Here is a 21,946-nt window from a genome sequence, read left to right as displayed (position 1 = left end):
CAAGAAATTCTGTAAGGATGAAAAACACAAAGAAACTGACAATGAGGCTTATCACAGTCAGATTTCTGAAAGTCAAAGATAGAAAACAAATTTTAAAAGTGGCAGCCAAAGGGGTAAAAAAGGAGGGAAGCACATTCTCCACAAGAGGAAAAAATAAGACTTACGGCTGATTTCTCATCAGAAATAGAGTTCAGTGCACAGTGAAATGACATTCTTAAAAGGCTGAAAGAAAAAACTGTCCACCTAGAATTCTAGATCTACCATCCCTCACCCCCCAAAAATTAAAGCTGAACATGAAACAAAGGTTTTCAGACAGACAAAAGCTGGATGAATTCATGTTCAGCAGACCTAAACACTAAAGAATATTTTCCAGGCAGAAGGAAATAATCCCAGATAGAAGCTCAGAGATGCAGAAAGAAATGAAGAACAACTGATAAATAAAAACAACATGAGTAAATCTAAACCAGTAATGACATAAAATAATAATGTCTTGTGGATATCAAATATAAACAGAACTAAAATATGTAACAATGGCAACATAAAAATTAAAAGAAAAGGAAAAATAGAATTAAGGTGTTCTAAAGGCCTTGTATTACCCAATAAATGGTAGAAGTAATGAGTCAAAGATATATTTAAGAAGCACAAGATGAAGAGTAAAGGAATATACAACTAAAAGAAACTATATACAACTATATAAACTAAAAAAAAAAAACTGCAACCAAAAAGAAGCAAGGAAAAAAAGAGAAAAAGAGAACCCAGAACAGGCAAAGAAAGAAAAAATAATAATAAAATGGGAGATTTAAAGCCAAGTATACCAGTCATTACATTACACGCAGATAGACTAAAAGCCCTAGAAAAAAGGCAAAAACTGTCAGTCTAAATAAAAAAGAAAACCTAACAATTTGCTACATATAAAACATAAGACTACAAAACAGACTGAAAATTAAAGGGTGAAAATTCTTCAACACTAATCAAAAGAGAGCTGATACTACTACATTAATAACAGAAAAAGTAGACTTTAATCACCAGAAAGATAACAATCTAAATCTGTATGTACCTAATAACACAGTCTCAAAACCATAAAGCAAAAATTAACACACCAAACAAAGAGAAATAGAGCAAATATACTTATCTGGAATTCCAGAAAGAGATAACAGAGTATAGGTAGTAAAGTAACAGAAGAAATTTTCCTACCTTGAAAAAGATAAATGTGTTCGGAACAACAATAAAAACTCACTAATAAGAGAAATCACATCATACACACATTTTAAGCTAAATGAGTTCAACCATACATGAAAGAACATGAAAAAATTTTAAACAAAACAATCCATTCTACCTGCCATTCCATATAAGCATGCAATATGAGATATGAGCTTGTTCTTCTCCTACTTGAGCACAGCTCCAGTGTTCCTCTCTTAGTATGAATATCTCATTACACTTTCAATTCTAGAGTTTAAAAAATGGTTTTGAACAATGCAAATCTTCCTCTTTATTTAGTGATCAACCCCAAAAAAAAAAAAAAAATCTGTTTCCATGCTAAGAAGAAAAGCTATCTAGGCCCAACTTATTGAGAGATGAAATATCAGCCTCCAAAGCAGGGCTCCCCTGGAGAAGGAAATGGCAACCCACACCAGTACTCTTGCCTAGAGAATCACATGGAGAGAGGAGCCTGCCAGGCTACAATCTATGGCGTCACAAGAGTCAGACACAATTGAGCACCTAAGCACAATGTAGGGCTTCCTAAGGAATGTGAAGCGGGAAAATGATAATATTTCATATACAAATATTTCATATTTCAGTTTTCATATTATTGGCTGAATTTAAATCTAATGCCTAACCAAAATGCAATGCCATGTACCTACTTTCTAAAAAGGAAAAAAAAAATCAATGAATAAACTTCCATCTAATCATATTCTGGTGAAATTTCTAAATCTCAAAGTTCACACACACACAAAAATTCTACAAGTATACAGAGGTTTTTAAAAAAGATGAGGGTATGCTGCTGCTGCTGCTACATCACTTCAGTTGTGTCCGACTCTGTGCGACCCCACAGACAGCAACCCAACAGGCTCCCCCATCCCTGGGATTCTCCAGGCAGGAACACTGGAGTGGGTTGTCATTTCCTTCTCCAATGCATGAAAGTGAAGTCGCTCAGTTGTGTCTGACTCTTAGCGACCCATGGACTGTAGCCTACCAGGCTCCTCCATCCATGGGATTTTCCAGGCAAGAGTACTGGAGTGGGGTGCCATTCCCGTCTCCATGAGGGTATTGCCTTCTCCATGAGGGTATGAGGGTACATAGTAGACAATATTATATACAATATTGAACTGGAGGAGCCAGGGGGCTGTCCGGTGAATTTTAAAGAAAAAGACTGTAACATGAGAACTTTATATCAAAGGCCAAAACATTATGCATATGCAGAGGCAAATTTAAAACACTCTTAAAGTGGAACTACATACTGAGTCATTACCACAATATTATCTGATATTTTTACCCAAAATTTTTATGGCTGATACATAAGGCTGATTCTGAAACTGCAAAATCTCTTAACTAAATACACCTACTCTGAAGAAGTACACTATTCCACAAAGATTCCACAAAATTTTTTAAAATAAGGATCTCTTCAGTGCAGTTTAGTCGCTCAGTTGTGTCCAACTCTCTTCGACCCCATGGACTACAGCACACCAGGCTTTCCTGTCCATCAACAACTCCCAGAGTTTACTCAAATTCATGTCCATTGAGTCAGGGATGCCAGCCAACCATCTCATCCTCTGTCATCCCCTTCTCCTCCAGCCTTCAATCCTTCCCAGCATCAGGGTCTTTTCAAATGAGTCAGTTCTTTGCATCAAGTGGCCAAAGTATTAAAGTTTTACTTCAGCATAAGTCCTTCCAATGAATATTCAGGACTGATTTCCTTTAGGATGGACTGGTTGGATCTCCTTGCACTACAAAGAACTGTCAAGAGTCTTCTGCAACACCACAGTTCAAAAGCATCAATTCTTTGATGCTCAGTTTTCTTTATAGTCCAACTTTCACATCCATACATGACTACTGGAAAAACCATAGCTTTGAGTAGGTGGACCTTTGTTGGCAAAGTAATGTCTTTTTTTTAACATGCTATCTAGGTTGGTTATAACTTTTCTTACAAGGAGCAAACATCTTTTAATTTCATGGCTGCAGTCACCATCTGCAGTGATTAAGTAAGTCTGTCACTGTTTCCACTGTCTCTCCATCTATTTGCCATTAAGTTAAGGAACCAGATGCCATGATCTTCATTTTCTGAATATTGAGTTTTAAGCCGACTTTTCCACTCTTCTCTTTCACTTACATCAAGAGATTCTTTAGTTCTTCGCTTTCTGCCATAAGGGTGGTGTCATCTGCACATCTGAGGTTATCGATATATCTCCTGGCAATCTTGATTCCAGCTTGTGCTTCATCCAGCCCAGCACTTCTCATGATGTACTCTGCACATAAGTTAAATAAGCAGGGTGACAATATACAGCCTTGACGTACTCCTTTCCCAATTTGGAACAAGTCTGTTGTTCCATGTCTAGTTCTAACTGTTGCTTCTTGACCTGCATACAGATTTCTCAAGAGGCAGGTAAGGTGGTCTGGTATTCCCATCTCTTTTAGAATTTTCCAGTTTGTTGTGATCCACACAGTAAAAAGCTTTGGCATAGTGAATAAAGCAGATGTTTTCCTGGAACTCTCTTGCTTTTTCAATGATCGAATGGATGTTGGCAATTTGATCTCTGGTTCCTCTGCCATTTCTAAAACCAGCTTGAACATCTAGAAGTTCACAGTTCATGTTATTGTTGAAGCCTGGCTTGGAGAATTTTGAGCATTACTTTGCTAGCGTGTGAGATAAGTGCAATTGTGGGGTAGTTTGAGCATTCTTTGGCATTGCCTTTCTTTGGGATTGGAATGATACTGACCTTTTCCAGTCCTAAGGCCACGGCTGAGTTTTCCAAGTTTGCTGGCATATTTAGTGCAGCACTTTCACAGCATCATCTTTTAGAATTTGAAATAGCTCAACTGAATTCCATCACCTCCACTAGCTTTGTTCGTAGTGATGCTTCCTAAGGCCCACTTGACTTCACATTCCAGGATGTCTGACTTTAGGTGAGTGATCACACCATCGTGATTATCAGGGTCGTGAAGATCTTTTTTGTACAGTTCTTCTGTGTATTCTTGCCAACTCTTCTTAATATCTTCTGCTTCTGTTAGGTCCCTACTATTTCTGTCCTTTACTGTGCCCATCTTTGCATGATATATTCCCTTGGTATCTCTGATTTTCTTGAAGGGATCTCTAGTCTTTCTCAATCTATTGCTTTCCTTTATTTCTTTGTATTGACCACTGAGGAAGGCTTTCTTTTTTTTTTCCCCCATTTATTTTTATTAGTTGGAGGCTACTTCACAACATTTCAGTGGGTTTTGTCATACATTGACATGAATCAGCCATGGAGTTACATGTATTCCCCATCCCAATCCCCCCTCCCACCTCCCTCTCCACCCGAGAGGAAGGCTTTCTTCTTTCTCCTTGCTATTCTCTGCATTCAAATGAGTGTACCTTTCCTTTTCTCCTTTGCCTTTCGCTTCTCTTCTTTTCACAGCTATCTGTAAGGCCCCCTCAGACAACCATTGTGCCTTTTTGCATTTCTTTTTCTTGGGGATGGTCTTCATCCCTGCCTCCTGTACAATGTCACGAACCTCCGTTCATAGTTCTTCAGGGACTCTGTCTATCAGATCTAATTCTTTGAATCTATTTGTCACTTCCACTGCATAATCGTATGGGATTTGATTTACATCATACCTGAATGGTCTAGTGGTATTCCCTCTTTCTTCAATTTAAGTCTGAATTTGGCGATAAGGAGTTCATGATCCGAGCCAGTCAGCTCCCGGTCTTGTTTTTGCTGACTGTATAGAGCTTCTCCATCTTTGGCTGCAAAGAATATAATCAATCTGATTTCAGTATTGACCATCTGGTGATGTCCATGTGCAGAGTCTTCTCTTGTGTTGTTGGAAGAGGGTGTTTGCTATGACCAGTGCGTTCTCTTAGCAAAACTCTATTAGCCTTTGCCCTGCTTCATTCTATACTCCAAGGCCAAATTTGTCTATTACTCCAGGTATTTCTTGACTTCCTACTTTTGCACTCCAGTCCCCTACAATGAAAAGGACATCTTTTCTGGGTGCTAGTTCTAGATGGCCTTGTAGGTCTTCATAGAACCATTCAACTTCAGCTTCTTCAGCATTACTGGTCGGGACACAGACTTGGACTGCCGTGATATTGAACAACTTGCCTTGGAAATGAACAGAGATCACTCTGTCGTTTTTGAGATTGCATCCAAGTACTGCATTTTGGACTCTTCTGTTGACTATGATGGCTATTCCATTTCTTCTAAGGGATTCCTGCCCACAGTAGTAGATATAATGGTCATCTGAGTTAAAGTCACCCATTCCAGGCCATTTTAGTTTTCTGATTCCTCAAATGTCGATGTTCATTCTTGCCATCTCCTGTTTGACCACTTCCCATTTGCCTTGATTCATGGACCTAATATTCCAGTTTCCTATGCAATATTGCTCTTTACAGAATCGGACTTTACTTCCATCACCAGTAACATCCACAACAGGGTATTGTTTTTGCTTTGGTTCCGTCTCTTCATTCTTTCTGGAGTTATTTCTCCACTGATCTCCAGGCGCTTATTGGGCACCTACCGACCTGGGGAGTTCATCTTTCAGTGTCCTATCTTTTTGCCTTTTCATACTGTTCATGGTGTTCTCAGGGAAGAATACTGAAGTGGTTTGCCATTCCCTTCTCCAGTGGACCACGCTTTGTCAGAACTCTTCACCATGACCCATATGTCTTGGATGGCCCTACACGGCATGGCTCATAGTTTCACTGAATTAGACAAGGCTGTGGTCCGTGTGATCAGTTTGATTAGTTTTCTGTGATTGTGGTTTTCATTCCATCTGCCCTCTGATGGAGAAGGATAAGAGGCTTATGGAAGCTTCCTGATGGGAGAGACTGACTGAGGGGGAACTGGGTCTTGTTCTGATGGGTGGGGCCATGCTCAGTAAATCTTTAATCCAATTTTCTGTTGATGGGTGGGGCTATGTTCCCTCCCTGTTATTTGACCTGAGGCCAAACTATGGTGTAGTTAATGAAGATAACTGCACTGGAGTGACTTTGAGGAGATACCCCAAGTCAAAGGGCAAAGATAGTAGGAAGGGCAAAATCGTGAAATCACATTTAGAATCAAACCCCATACCTACCAGAGATGCTCAGAGGGCTGAAACAAACCTTGGGTGCACCAGGACCCAGAGACCCCACAGAGACTGAGCCAGAGCTGTCTGAGTGTCTCCTGCAGGGTGTGGGTCAGCAGTGGCCTGCTGCGGGGGCAGGGCTCTGGGTGCAGCAGACCTGGGTGTGGCATAAGCCCTCGTGGAGGAGGTTGCCATAACCCACCACAGAGCCGCCAGAACTTACACAGGACTGGGGAAACAGACTCTTGAAGGGCACAAACAAAACTGTGTGCACCAGAAAGGAGCTGTGACCCCACAAGAGGCTGACCCAGACTTGCCCGTGACTGTCCAGGAGTCTCTGGTGGAGGCAAGGGTTGGCAGTGACCTGCTGCAGGGTTGGCGACACTGAGTGCACCAATGCTGTGCTTGGGACCTTTTGAAGGAGGTTGCCATTATGTTCATTAACTCCATCATAGTTTGGCATCAGGTCAAATAACAGGGAGGGAACACAGCCCCGCCCATCAACAGGATATCTTCATAAAGTAGCAAAAATTTAATTTCTCAGTTCAGTTCAATCACTCAGTCGTGTCCAACTCTTTGCGACCCCATGAACCAGGCCTCCCTGTCCATCACCAACTCCCGGAGTCTACCCAAACCCATGTCCATTGAGTCAGTGATGCCATCCAACCATTTCATCCTCTGTCCTCCCCTTCTCCTGCTGCCTTCAATCCTTCCCAGCATCGGGGTCTTTTCCAATCAGTCAGCTCTTCACATCAGGTGGCCAAAATATTGGAGTTTCAGCTTCAACATTGGTCCTTCCAATGAACACCCAGGAGTGATCTCCTTTAGGATGGACTGGTTGGATCTCCTTCCTGTCCAGGGGACTCTCAAGAGTCTTCTCCAACACCACAGTTCAAAAGCATCAATTCTTCTGCGCTCAGCTTTCTTTATAGCCCAAATCTCACATCCATACATGACCACTGGAAAAACCACAGCCTTGACTAGACGGACTTTGTTGACAAAGTAATACCTGTGCTTTTTAATATGCTGTCTAGGTTAGCCATAACTTCCCTTCCAAGGAGTAAGCATCTTTTAATTTCATGACTGCAATCACCAACTGCTGTGATTTTGGAGCCTCCCAAAATAAAGTCAACTACTGTTTCCACTGTTTCTCCATCTATTTGCCATGAAGTGATAGGACTAGATGCCATGATCTTAAGTTTTCTGAATTCCTCAGTACTTCCCAATACACATCATCCTGAAGCTTATTTCTGCAGTTTTGAATAAAATCCAGAGAAATCAAATGTTTCAGAAGATACCCACAACGCCTAACAGCAAATAGATGACATTTTAGGAAACAAATATGTCACGATAAGGTAGATTTTCAGGCATCAGAAATTGGAACATGCACTACTTCCAGCTTCCTTTCTAGCATCACAATCTTTAAAAGATTATCTGGCCTATGATTTCATCATCTAATAATCACCCCTCCATTTCATGACAAATGATAAACTTCAGAGTAACAGAAGTGAGCTTTTTCAAGAAACAGTTTACTAATCAAGAACATTCTGCCTCAACTCACACTGCTCTTCCTTTTACTCTCCTTGCCAGAAGAGCCTGCCTATACAAAAAGCTTACTCATGCCTTCAAAACCAGCTCAAGTCTCACTTCCTCCAAGAAACTTATTAACCAGATACTCCAAACTAAACAAATTCTTATCCTTCCCTACATAAATTCACTCATTTAACAATCTAGTAATACATTGTCATCAGATAATATAAGCCAAATTATATAAATTTTATCTAATTTTCATGTATCTTTAGCTAGCCTTTCCATCCAGTTTATAAAATAATAAAAAAACAAGAGTTTATGTTTAATGAGTGATTAAGATAAACCAGGTTCTGTTCTAAGCATGAACACACAACTCATGTACTGCCTACCTCAGTTCAGTAGAGTGGTAAGTTATTACATATGTTATTTATAGTAAAGAATTGCTCAGAATTGTCTTTGTAAGCCTCCCCTCTCCCTGCCTAGCACTCTAACCTAGGGCCACAACATACATATAGAGGTAAGGGAAAATAACAAAGATTACTTTATCACTATCCCATTTATTCACACAAATGTTTCTAAATAAGATATCCAGGAACTAAATGAATTTTATCATTTTGCATAGCTCTGATTCTAGGTACTTACCTTTTTCTGCAGACACAGTATTACTTCCTTCCTTTGGACACCCAACAAAGTCTTTGCCCTAGGTTTTCTTCTTCCTCCCTCAGGGAAATGATCAAGTCTTTGTAGTTCAGTAGGTAAAGAACCTGCCTGCAGGAGACCCAGGTTTGATCCCTGAGTCAGGAAGATCCCCAGGAGAAGGAAGTGGCAGCCCACTCCAGTATTCTTGCCTGGAGAATCCTATGGAGAGAGGAGCCTGGCAGGCTATACAGTACATGAGGTCACAAGAGTTGGACACCACTTAGCAACTAAAACACCACCACCATGGCTTGAAGTATCATCTCCATCAGACAATTCTTGACCCTACATTTCTAGCCAGACCTCCCAATTCTGTAATATCTTTACAGAGACGTTATGCTGGCATCTCAGTCTCAGGGTATTCAAAAATGGAAATCAGATCCTGTCCCTTAAACTTGTCTTTCCTGTTGCATCCTTTATCCATTTTCCACTTTAAAGCACCTTGGTAACTTGAGACAAACCAGCCTTCAAGTATTTGATTAACTGAACTTATTCTAAGCTAAAATTAGTCATCCTGTCTTAAAAGAGGTAATATCATCTTTCAGCTCCAATTTTTCACTCAAACCAATGATTAAGATTTTTTTTTCCTTCAAAACAGAACCATTTGAAAGTTTATGAATCCATAGCAAGCAAATATCAGCAGTGATTAGCAGAAGTCAGGTAAGTAGACTGACTCAACGACTCTGTGTGCTTCTCATTTTGTGAAAAACCATAAGTAGCCATGGGAGTTTTGACAGTTGTAAGTTTTACATTGTTCCTATTCTTAAGTATATTATCTAATTTATATTTATAAATGAACCATCAATTTGAGAAAGGATAAAGGAATATGAACAAAAGACAGACAATTCTCAGAAATAATATAAACCATTAATAAAAATCTGAAAGGTGCTCAACTCCATTAATAATTTTAAAATATAAAATTTAAAGAGATATACTTTATTCATTTATCTGACTGACAAAGCCTGAGGTCTGAAAATAGTATTTTGGCAAGTGTGTGGATAAATAGGCTGTTGATAGAGAAAAATCAGTGTTTTGAAGAACAACTTGGAAATAACTAGAAAAAATTTTCACACACACAGTTTTATCCTACAATTCCAACATTTACAAACTTATTCTATAGTATTTTCGAACATGTGCACAAAGACATTTGTTTGTTAAAGTGGGTTCACTGCATATGATTACAATAAATAATTTGAGAACATTAAATACAATTGGTTAAATAAATTATGATAGCATCTATAAAATACCATGTGGCTATCAAAATAGCTGTGATAAATTATATGTACTCACAATGGAAAGATGTCCCAAAACAAGTTGGAAAATAAAATACACAGCACAATCCCACTTGTATATGTATATATTATATATTTTAAAGATTTAATTGTATACATAAAACAGAAAGTCCATAGCTATTAAAAGTGATTATCTCTAGGGAATGAGATATTGTTTGAAATTTTTAAAATATTTTTTATTTTCTTAAAATCACATCAACAATTAATGTCACTCCCCAAATTTAAATTCATGTAAATATTTGAGCCATCAGGGTTTAAAATGCTGCTAATAGAGAAATTCTACGGCTTGAGGGGCAGGGACTAGCAGAGAGGGAACCCTGCCCTGTCACCTCACCTTCCTTTCTATTCACATTTCCTTTTCTCCCACCTCAAGGGCCGACCTGGACTCACACTAATACTCTGAGATGAGATGGGACTCCAGAGAATTCTGAGAGAAGATATCTCTTCCCAGACAGTGACTGTATCTATAGAAGGAGGGGCAAAAGAAATGGCCAAGGGCAGGAAATATCCATTAGCAGTGATGGAAAGGAAAAGAAGCTCCTCAATCTGGCTGAGACAACCACTTCTGTTTAAGAGAAGATCTTTGTGTTCTTATACTTATTTTACATCTTCTTCATTACAAAGGTGACTAATTGCTATTGTTAAAGGTCATTTCCAAAATAAGTCTTCCAACCAGTTCTGATCAACTATGGACTCAGAAATCAGATAACAGAGTCTGTTAGAACTACATGTGAATTAAAGATAAACAGGCTCTAAACAAAGACTTCGGGGACTCTGAGAAACGTATTTACTTTGATATACAGACTTTGATTATTTCTTTCATCCTCTAGTCTTCAGTTGTGTTTTGGAGGTGAGGGTTCAAGACAGTTGACTTTTATGTAGTTGGGGTGTTATTAATAAAGGGGGCTTCCCTTGTGGCTCAGCTGGTAACAAATCCACCCGCAGTACAGGAGACCTGGGTTCGGTCTCTGGGTTGGGAACATCTCCTGGAGAAGGGAAAGGCTACCCACTCCAGTATTCTGGCCTAGAGAATTAAGTCAGACACAACTGAGCAACTTTCACTTTCACTTCACTAATTGCCACAAGATACACACAACCTCCTGGATATACAACATTGTGTAACTTTGAAACAACAACACCCTTCAAACCAAAAGCTTTCAAGAATTAACCAAAAAGATCCTCAAATTTTAGTTTTTACATTAAAAGTCATGCTATGAATAAAAAATTATAAATAAAACTTGTAATTTGTTATTCTATTCCCTGAATTTGTATATGATAATGTTATTATCTTAATTAGACCTTAATATAAGGATATATCTTGGTAATTTTTTTTACTCACTCTGCAGCTGAAAAGCAAATATTCTGTATTCAGTTTCCGTGCGGTTATCATTTTAAAAATTCACTCTGCTCAGGGCTCCTCTGTAAGTTTTATTGGCTATTACTGACCAGTAATAAATAAATCCTGAAAACCTGTACAATCAATCTCCGGATTTCCCGAAGACATGGAAGTAGCTGTACCCCTAGATGCTTCCATTATTAGCATTCTCATATATTCAAACATTCCAGTAATCATTTCACTCAGAGGAAATGAAAAATAACTCCCTTTGAGAGTTCTAGTCTACTGACTTGTTAAAACTAGGTTGGGACTACTCTAAACACATAGAACCAAAACTATGAGAAAAGCAGTACTATTATTTTGATTAATAGTAACACAATAATTCCAGAATTTGTTTTTTCCACCTACAGCAGTAATTATACCTTCTCTCTTCAAATTAAGTTATTATCTCTGCTATTAGACCAAGGTTTCCTAAGGATAGAAAACATGTCCAATGAATCTTAGTAACTCCACAGTGCATGGCTTTGGCATAATTATACCTCCAAGATAACATGTTTGCAACTAGTCAAAACTACCTCGATTTTTAGTTTTGGCTACACAACAACTATCCAACTGACTACAAAATTAAATTGAAAAATTCTTGCCATAAAACAAGTTTAAGGGAAGTTTTTTTTAATGCCATCTGCAACAACATGGACGGACCTAGAGATTATCAGACTAAGTGAAGTCAATCAGAAAGACAAATAGCATATATATATCACTTACATGCAGAATTTAAATATGACACAAATGAAACTATTTACAGAACAGAAACAGACTCACAGACATAGAAAACAAACTATGGTTGTTATTAAAGGGGTAAGGGGATGGGGAAGGATAAATTAGGAGTTGGGGATTAACAAGCTACTATACATAAAACAGATAAACAGGTTTTACTGTATAGCACAGGGAATTGTATTTAATATCCTATAATAAACTATAATGGAAAATAATATGAAAAAGAATATATATATATAAATGAATCACTTTTTAAAAACACAGCATTGTAAATCAACTATACTTCAAAAAAATTTTTTTTCAAAAAGAGGTTATTTCTCATGATTCTTTTTAATAGGAAAAGCAAAGACATAATGCAAATCTAAAACTGTCCAACTGCTAACTCCTTAAAAAGAAGAACTCAAGTACTGATTTTAGTGAAATAAGACATACAAAATCACTACCTCTCTCTCTCCCCTTTCTTCACATAAACAAGTCAAAGGGAGAATTAAAATCTACTCATTTCAGCTAGATGAGTAACCTTGCCAGTTTAGTTTACATCCCTTATAAGCCTAAAATTATCTAACATTTCAAGTAATACTGCAACTTAAAACATGTTACAATTGCTTAACACTGAAAGTTTATTTCTTGAAATCAGCCCTAGAGCTATCTTTACACACATGAAGTAAAATCATATATGACCATTAACAGGCAACTTAAAAGATTCTCCCAGTCATATCCAACTTCACATTAGGGGGGAAAAAAGATGTACAGTAAGTTGGGCTTTCAAGAATGACAAAAGGTAATCCTTGAATCAAAGGACAGAAATGATCAGTGTTCAAACACGAACAGAATAGAGGTCATTTAGCTGAGATAAACCTACCACTTAATTTTACAGACTTCAGAGTTATAGAAACTTGGAGATAGAAGTGACCTTTGAAATTACTTATTAATTAAGTAATTAATTAATCTCTTCAGTTTCAAGTTGAAACAGAGAAGCTATTGGACCTGCATTTTAAAATACTGGCCTTAAGTTCACAATTAAAGATGAAAATATCTTGAAGAATCATAAAAGTACAGGTCAATGATATTATTCTTAATGATCGCATTACTCTTTTAAAATTAATGGAACCCTGATTCCCACATATACACAAAAATTATCTTTTCACCAATAATCCCATACAAGGGAATCCAAAATATAAAGGGAAAGACTATATGTTCATTACAGCATTTTCTATTAGAGCAAAATATTGAAAACATCATCAACATCCATATAAGGAGCATTATGCAGCAGTATGCACATCATTAGCAGCAGTAAGCAGTATACTAAAGAGCACAGTCTTTGGATCTGTAAAGAACTGGATCTGAATGCCAACTTTTCCACATGAAAGCTGTGAGGCCTATGACAATTCACTTAATATTTCAGACTCAGTTACCTCACCTGTAGAATGGGGAGATACTACAGTCTTCCTCACAGGGTTGTACACTGGATTTAACACATGTATCAGAGCGTGGCAGAGCACTTACAGCTCAGTGAGTACTCAATAGATAGTACTTTTATTGGCCACTATTAATACTGCATTGATTCACTGGAATATTATACAGACATTTTAAATATTATAGGAAAATCTGTAGGTAGTGGCATGAAAAGGTCACCAAAACACTGTTAACCAAAAACAAACTGGAAAAACAGTAAGTAGTATGATCTTGCTTATGTGCAAAAAATAAAACGATACACATATATAAATACAGAAGGAAAAGTATTAGAAGTGGTTATTTATGGGTTAAAAAAAGGAATTTGTTGGTGGAAGATTTACTTTAGGTACCTTTTCTTTTCCTTCAAACAAACATGTATTTAAGCATATTTTAAAATTTTAATTGATGATTTAAAGATAGTGTGGCAACAAAGAAAAATGGCATAATGTACATAAAACGTTGTCCATATACCATGATTACAACATAAAAATTATGTGCCATATAGACAGTGACTAGAAAGAAAAATACCAAAATTACACCAGGGGGTCTATATGAAAATTTTTGTCTCTATCTCCAAAAGTTTTTAGTCAAAAACTCATTTGATTCTGAACAAATCCCAAAATTGGGGCTATATTTTAATATCATCTTTCACTGCTTGTGTCCCATGACAAAAGTCAATTTTGAAAAAGTCATAAACATAAGATTTTTTTCTCACCTCATTAGCTCTCTGATCAATATGATCTTAACTATAGTCATTTCCCCTGACTGCTTTCTTATTGTTGATGCAATTTTACCCAGAAACCAAAACACCACCAACTGCCTGGTAAACATCTCCCAATCACACAAAAGTCAGTAAAAAAGTGAAGGGTTTGGCAAGAAAGACTACTAAATAGATAAATAGAGCTTCCACATAACGAGTTTAATATTATCCCTATATTTTATATTAGCAAGAAGTAATAAAGAAACCAACAATGATTAATGGTGGGAAAAAAATACACTTCTAAAAAATTTAATAGAATTATACTACATTTTTAAGTTCATAAAAAACATTAAAACCATTCTTTCTACACAGACACTGTACCTATAAGTTTATCAGCAATTTTATCAAGACATTGCATTCTTCTGACAACTCAGATAAACAAGGTATTATTCTTGCTTGCCTATAGCCCCCAACAGACACATGGCAATGTGTAGAACCACTTGAGCGAAGTCGCTCAGTCGTGTCCGACTCTTTGAGACCCCACGGACTGTAGCCCACCAGGCTCCTCCGTCCATGGGATTCTCCAGGCAAGAATACTGGAGTGGGGTGCCATTTCCTTCTCCAAGTGAAAGTCGCCGCGTCATGTCCGACTCTTTACGAACCCACGGACTGTATAGTGGGAATTCTCCAGGCCAGAATACTGGAGTGGATAGCCTTTCCCTTCTCCAGGGGATATTCCCAACCCAGGGATCGAACCCAGGTCTCCCGAATTGTGGGCAGATTCTTTACTAGCTGAGCCACAAGGCAAACCTGTAGAACCATAAGTCTTGTTCATACCCTCAGCCTCTATGTGGTAAGTCTTTTTTCACCATTCACATATTAATTTTCATATGGTTTACTAAAAGCAGTCACATTTCTAATCTCCTTTGAGCATTCACCCTGCAAATCTACGAACTCTTTTATACTTCATTCTATTACACAGGCAAAGCAGGGCATTAGTCTCTGTTTACAGATCAATTGGTATGATCACTGATCTTTCCAAAGATGACAAAGCTACTAAATACTAAAACTGCAGCATATCCAGAAAAAGAAGAAAGAGAAAGCAACACATACACACACAAAATTTTTGTCATCAGACATGTGAAGGACCATCATCTAAAGGAATCAGATATGTGTGATAAGGCCCAGGAGTTAAAAATAAAAGAGATTCAGTATTCAATAAACAAACAATTAATGGTAATCAGTTTTGTGCCAGATGCTTGTTTTACACCAGCTAAGAAAAATCCAAACCCTCAAGAGGTTCAGACTAGTAGAGAAGATAAGAAAGAAGTAACACGACATGAAAAGGACTCGAAGAGCTATGGGGACACAAAGAGTGATGACTCTACATCTCTTTGGGGGCGCAGGCGAGTAGTGAAAAATTCACTCAACAGATGAGTATGAGTTTCAAAAGCAGATAAGATGGGAAGTGGCATCACCAGGAAGAAAGAAGAGCATGAATAACAGCCTGGAGACCTGAAGTTAACCTGGAGAGGTGGACCACCGGGTACACGTGAGAAGAAATGAGGCTTTAAACTGGGAGTGCGGGAGCCTGTGGTGAAAGACACAAATGCCTCCCCATTTCCATGCCAAGAAGTTTATACTCTAACATGCAAGCTATGGAACACTACTATGAGATTATAAGTAGCAGAGTGGCATGCTCATAAAAATATATAAGAAAGCTCATTTGGGCAGGACAGATTTCTAGAGGCTAACTGTGGAGATAAAGAGATTAATCACAGAGCCACTGTTGTTACTCTCGGTGAGGTGGTGATGATTCAAGAAATACCTAGGAGGTAAAAATCAAGAACTATTGGCTATAGTTGGGGTTGCTTCCCAGGGGCACAGTGGTAAGAACTATTGGCTATAGTTGGGGTTGCTTCCCAGGGGTGCAGTGGTAAAGAATTCACCTGCCAATGCAAGAGATGCAGGAGACGAGTGTTCAGTCCCCGGGTTGGGAAGATCCCCTGTAGGAGGAAATGGCAACCCATTCCAGCAACCCATCTTGCCTGGAGAATTCCATAAAAAGAGGAGCCTGGTGGGCCACAGTGCATGGGCTGGCAAAGAGTCAGACATGACTGAGCACGCACACACAGACTGGCTATGGGAAAGAGGGAAGGGGAAGAGTCCAGGGTGACTTCTAAATCTCAACTTGGTTGAGTGATGAACAGTGATGTCCAAGACAGGTAACAAAGGAAAACAAGTCCAGGCAATCAATCAATCAGTGTAAGAGTCATCGACCAGAAATTGATTTGTTATTGTCTGGAGAGAGGGGATGAGAGAAGAGGAGCAAAGATAAGTTTCCCTTTGGTCTTGTGTAATGTACAGTACCTCTTCAGTGAAGCTAGAGAGTGATACGTGAAGAGTGGACCAGGAGAGTCATTAGCTTAAATCAGCAACTGAAGACAAGTAAAATGTACAGAATAAGATCAAACTTAGACACCAATATTTAATGAGAAGATGAAAGAAAAACCTGAAAACAAATGAAGAACTGATTACAGGAGTATGAGATGAATCAAGAGGTAGGGTGACACCAAAAAACGGCAACAGAAGAGAAAAAAATTCAAGAAGGGTGGGGAGGGTGAAAATCAAAGTTAAATGTACTGCATAAAGCAAAGTTTAACTTAGACACCAATATTTAATGAGAAGATGAAAGAAAAACCTGAAACGAAGAATTGATTACAGGAGTACAACATAAATCAAGAGATATGGTGACACCAAAAAAAAGGCAAGAAAAGAGAAAAAAAAAATTCAAGAAAGATGGGGAGGGTGAAAATTAAAGTTAAATGTACTGCATAAAGCAAAGTTTACGCTCTGTTAGTTTAAATAACTAACAGAAGTTATTTGAAATGGAAACAGACTACCTTGTGAGGTAATGAATCACATCATCAAATTAATGATTCAGGCTGATAGTCATCTATGCAGGATGTTAACAAGAGGATTCTTACCTTAAAAGAGAAGTATAGCTACATGGCTTCTATAGTACACCTCTGAAGTCTAGGTCAAGGCTAGCCTCAGTGTCATTATGACATTTTATCAAATATTCTTCTGCAGTTTGACCAGAAAATTGAATATTTGATTGTTTTAATAAAACCTTTAAAAAACAATCTCTACATTTCATGTAACTCAGAAGTAATCAATACTGGATTAAAACTTCTCACTAATTCTGCTCCTGGGATACAAAAAGTTGCCACTGGAAGTGTAGACAGCTGATGTAGTCTCCTGAAACTCGAACTTCAGATTTCAAATGAGCTCTCACATTGTTTTCCTACCAGTCTCCATTCTGGCACCCTAATTCCACCTGTGCACCACTCCTTATCACTCTAATTAGAGAAGACTTGCACAAGCGGCTCTGTCATGTCCTTTTTCTCTTGGTCCCTGCACATCTTTTCAGTAATCTGCTTCTCCTTCCTTCCTGAAGACCATGTAGCTAATCACTTCCAACCCTCTTCAACTGCTGACCATTTTCTCTCACCAGTGCTCCCCTCTTTCCTCTACCACCTCATGTCCACTCAATGTTGGAAAAACACCCCATTTATCCTGCTGTCCCACACTCTATTGTTCTCCTTTTACTACCAAGTATCTCTATATCCCACCACCTATTTGCTATAGTTCCCTACAGAAAGGTATCTAAGACTACCCCTTAAAGGAAATAAAAAATTTAAGCCACTGACAAAAGACATATGATTTACTGAAACAGCTTGTTCAGTCACTGCTGACTCCCTTTTCAATTCCTTTAATGTCTTTGCAGCCTGCGAATGAACTGACCAACCCTTCCTAGCTGCAGTTACTCCTTTTCCTTTTGCAGTGAGGCTGGATGGATTGTGGAAAGCACTCTGCAGAGAATCAGAAGATTCATGCTTGAGACCCAACTATACCACTAATTATCTGTGCGTCTCCTCACCTCTGCTCCTGTTCAGATCTCACTGCTGACATGCTGACACCCAGTCTAGGGTAGGTCCCTGCAGTCTAAGCTTTCTCAAAACCTAGTCTTCTCAGTAGTGCTTATCAGAACAACTTAATTACTATATAATTAGTATTTAAATGGCTGTCTTTCCTACACACGCAGGACTGCAAACTCCATGAAGGCAAAATGCACATTTCAGCCATGCTTCGCACCTCTCATCAGCACAAAATAAAAGTCCATCAAATGAATTAATGGTGAAATAGTTGTCATGACTTCCTAAGAGACTTATTTTTATTAATCTAAAATTACTAGCACTTTATTTACAACATTACTGACAAAATTTTAAACAGAAACTCCACCAATTACCTACCACAAACATGATGAATTATATATAAAATTTTACATGTAAAATTAAATAAGTCTTCTATGATAGCTACATTTTTCTTGCTTATCCACAAGAACAGAAAGGGGTGGATAAGGTACTTACATTTCAGGACCAACATATGTACTCCAGGTTGAATGGACAAGTGTAAGCTTAATACTAAAAACCTATTGTTTAGGTAGCTGTTTTGATAGTACTTTGGGTTTAAAACTTTTTAACACTGGTAAAACCTATGTGCTACATATACTCTGAGAAAATCAAAAAAGAAAGCTTTTATCAGACAAGTTACATGGCAGTGTGATTTTAAATATAAACCAGGAAAAAATAAGTAATAGTTTAGTTGAATAGAAGCTGCCACTGTGCCTGATAAAATGACTTTCAAATATAAAAATTTCAGATCTCATGCAACTAGGTGAAAGTTGTCAAGTTTTATGATACACCGCCTTGGTCAAACAATTTAAACAGATTACATGCTAACGTGCCCTTCTGCTCAGTGTGTCCCGCTCCTCAATTATACAGTAAGGTCCTTACTGGCAGGTTTGGCGTTTTGTTCATTGGTCCCCTTAAATAAACAGGAATGCAGGTGATTTCAATAATCTATGATCGACAAGGTCTGAAAATAGCGTTTGTGGATAAATATATTTAAACATTGCCACTTGAAAACAACGTGCAAGTACTTAAAAGCCGATACTTAGACAATTCCCTAGGTTAACAGCCCGATAACAGGCTGTAAATATTGTTGTAATCCCCAGGAAAGAGGTATTTTCATAACGGAAACACTAACAGATATAATCACTTGGAGCTGTTCTCCGAGGCGCTCTCATCGTTAAGTCAACACCACCAGTTACGGGGGGGTCAGTCGTGACCCTCGGACACCCTCGCTCTGCCGCAGCCTCGGGGCTACAAAACCCACAAGAGGAGTCCCTGGAGATCAACCAGCGCTTCCCTGGGACTTCAGCTGGGAAATCCCTGGCCAGGGAATGCGGAGTTCAAGAACCCCCCTTTCCTGAAATTAATGAATTGGCCATACGATTGTTTATTTAATGAGGTGTGTAGTGGCCTCTACTGGTGCTTGTGTGAGCACAAGAATGTCCCACTCTTACAAGTGGGATGAGCCTTGGGGGAGGGGAGGGAAGCGAAGGGTGAACCTGCCTCCGGGTACAAAGCCCCGAACTAGACCCAGGAGCCCCCGATGCGCCCCCACCGCCGCCCCTCTCCTTGGCGGCGCCCCAGCCTGCCCACTCCACTCTCCACCCTGCGCGATCCCCTTTCTCCTCAGCAACCCGAGACGAGACAGAGAAGTTCCTGCACGTTTCCTCCTGGATCCTAAACAAAAACACCGCAGCCGCCGCCGGTGCCGGTACCGCGCCCCCGCCCCCACCCCGAGCCTCCCGGGTCGGCGCCCCGCGGCCGCCGCTTACCTGAGGACTGCGGCGGGGAGCCGCTCCTGGCGGCCGCGACGCCTGGCGCCCGGCGCCCGAGCAGCAGCAGGCAGCAGAGCCAGAAGAAGGAGGTGCTGAGGAGTCGCCAGGCTCCCGGCTCCGCCGCCATCTCTTCCCGGCAAGCGGCAGCGGCGGCGGCAGCACCGCGGAGCCCTCGCCTCCTTCCCTCCCGCGCGCCTCAGCCGGTCCCTCGCTGCAGGCTTGGCTCCCGCGGCGGCCGCCGCCGCTGCTCCAGCCCGACCCGGCCCGGCCCGCGCGGCCCCTCTCGCGGGAGGGGAGACTCGGGGGCGCCTCCCTCCTGCAGGGAGGCGGAGAGGGGAGGAGAGCAGAGAGGGGGAGTCAGTACATTCCGGGGCTGGGGGGCGGGGGGGGGTGTCCGTCTCTAGGTTCCAGGCGCCGCCACCCGCCGCCGACTCCGGCTCCACACACACCAGCGCGAGGGGGGCGGAGACCGCGGGCGGCGGGGGTGGGGGGCGGGGACCCCGGGCGCGCACCCCCGCGCACGCGCAGGCGCGCGTCTCCCTCGCCCGTACCCTCTCGGCTCGGCGCGCGGCCCGCCCCCGCTGCAATCCGGGCTGCCGCCTCGCGGCCGCGGCGGCGGGCCCATTCCCCTCCCCCTTCTCCCCGGAGCCGCGGACGGGCGCGGGGAGCGCGCGCCGAGAGCTGCTGCTGGCGTCAGGGAAACCCCGGAGAAGCGGATCCTCCTCCTCCTCCTCCTGGCCTCCTCGCACCCGGGAGAAACACACCCCTTCTCTCCTCGCCGCCCGCCTCACCTCCCCAGACGCCTCTGGCTGCGGAGACCAGAGGATGAGAGGCGCTCCGAGCCCGGGCTTGTCCGGGAGGCCGGAGCGGGTGCGCACCTCTTTCAGCCTGGGCCCGGGGCCTCTATATAGGGCCTCAGAGGAAACCAAATGGCCTCCGGGAGGAAACCTGGGTGCGCAGAGGGTCGGCGCGGGGATTTATGTGCCAGCCAAAAACAATAGCGATCCCGTCCGGCTCTTGCTGGGACCTGGCGCGGCTCCCGTGGGAGGGGGCCCACCGCGGCGCCGCTGACCTCCCGCTTCCCGGCCGGGCCGCCCTCGCCGCGAGCTTCCCCCGGACAGTGCCAGGTCCGCCCGGACCGCGGGGCCCGCGCCCCCACCCGCGGCTCTCGGCCGGGGTCCAGGGAAGCGGAGCGCAAACAAAGGTGCCGGTGTCCGCTCCACCAGCCGGTGTGCGGGCCTGGGCGGAACCCCGTGACCCCCTTGGGGCCGATCCGCGGGCTCTAACTGAGACCTTTTACCTCTACCTTTGCGGGCCACCTCGCGTTTTCGTACCAGGAAATCACATCTCTTCGCTGGTGAACCGGGAGCTGGAGCGTTGTGATTTTAAACCACTTAGTAATCGTGAGGTAGAACCAGGTCACCCAAAGTTAGGAGAAAGCAGTTTATCCTTACACGGCTGATGAGAATATTGAAAATCGTACAGGTTGCACCCATGGAAGATATTTTGAGGGAAAAAATTTTTTTGTGTGTGGTTATGCACTTGGAGAGTCATGTTTGATTGTTAATATGAGTTAACAATTATTCTGTATATTGTATACTCAATGTTATTCTGTATACTCAATAATCAAAATGTGTTGCTTTCCACAAGTAGATGGCTAGTTCTGACTTCCATAGCCGTCTGTGCCATCTCGTAATTACTTTCTTCAGTTATTTTCTTTTATTCTGAAGTGACAGAAAGCAGTGTAAGATTTGCGGTAACATTGGGAGAGATAAGCTCAGAATCCTCGTAAAACCTCTCAAATCATCAAAACAGTGGAGTCAGAAACCCTTCAAAACAATTGACTTAAAAATGCAAACACAGGCTTATTGTTTTCCACTAGGGAAACAATCTAAATACCTTTTGTTTTGGTTAAACTTGTTAACCAGCAAAAATATTTCCTAAATACCCCTGATTGACCTGTTAAATTAGAAATACATTACTTCCCAATTACTTCCCAAGTATTTGCTTAATTAACCTTTAATAATCACATCATTATTCAGTTTTTTGAGATAATTAATGAGAAAGCTCTTTGGAAACTATAAATTGCCTGGCAAATGTTAATATTCAGACATCATTTCTAAGTCTGGAAAATTTTCGTTGTG

At 40.9% G+C, this 21,946-nt stretch overlaps 1 protein-coding gene across 4 annotated transcripts in view; it reads right to left on the bottom strand.

Annotated features, from left to right (window-relative positions):
• Nucleotides 1–20,101, bottom strand: part of NEO1 (neogenin 1) — a 224,345-nt gene extending 204,244 nt beyond the window's left edge. For 2 of the 4 annotated variants that reach the window (XM_065941673.1, XM_065941674.1), the window contains exon 1: nucleotides 19,800–20,101. In XM_065941673.1, the coding sequence (XP_065797745.1) occupies nucleotides 19,800–19,929 (130 nt within the window). In that variant the 5' untranslated portion in view covers nucleotides 19,930–20,101. The remainder of the gene's footprint in view (nucleotides 1–19,799) is intronic. The other 2 variants (XM_065941671.1, XM_065941672.1) reach the window with 1 other exon arrangement.
• Between the last annotated feature and the right edge of the window lie 1,845 nt (nucleotides 20,102–21,946).

Source organism: Muntiacus reevesi, chromosome 7, assembly GCF_963930625.1.
Source record: "Muntiacus reevesi chromosome 7, mMunRee1.1, whole genome shotgun sequence".
Taxonomy (NCBI): Eukaryota; Metazoa; Chordata; class Mammalia; order Artiodactyla; family Cervidae; genus Muntiacus; species Muntiacus reevesi.
The sequence above is the reverse complement of the archived record's forward strand: the minus strand, read 5'-3'. Positions and strand labels throughout refer to the sequence as shown.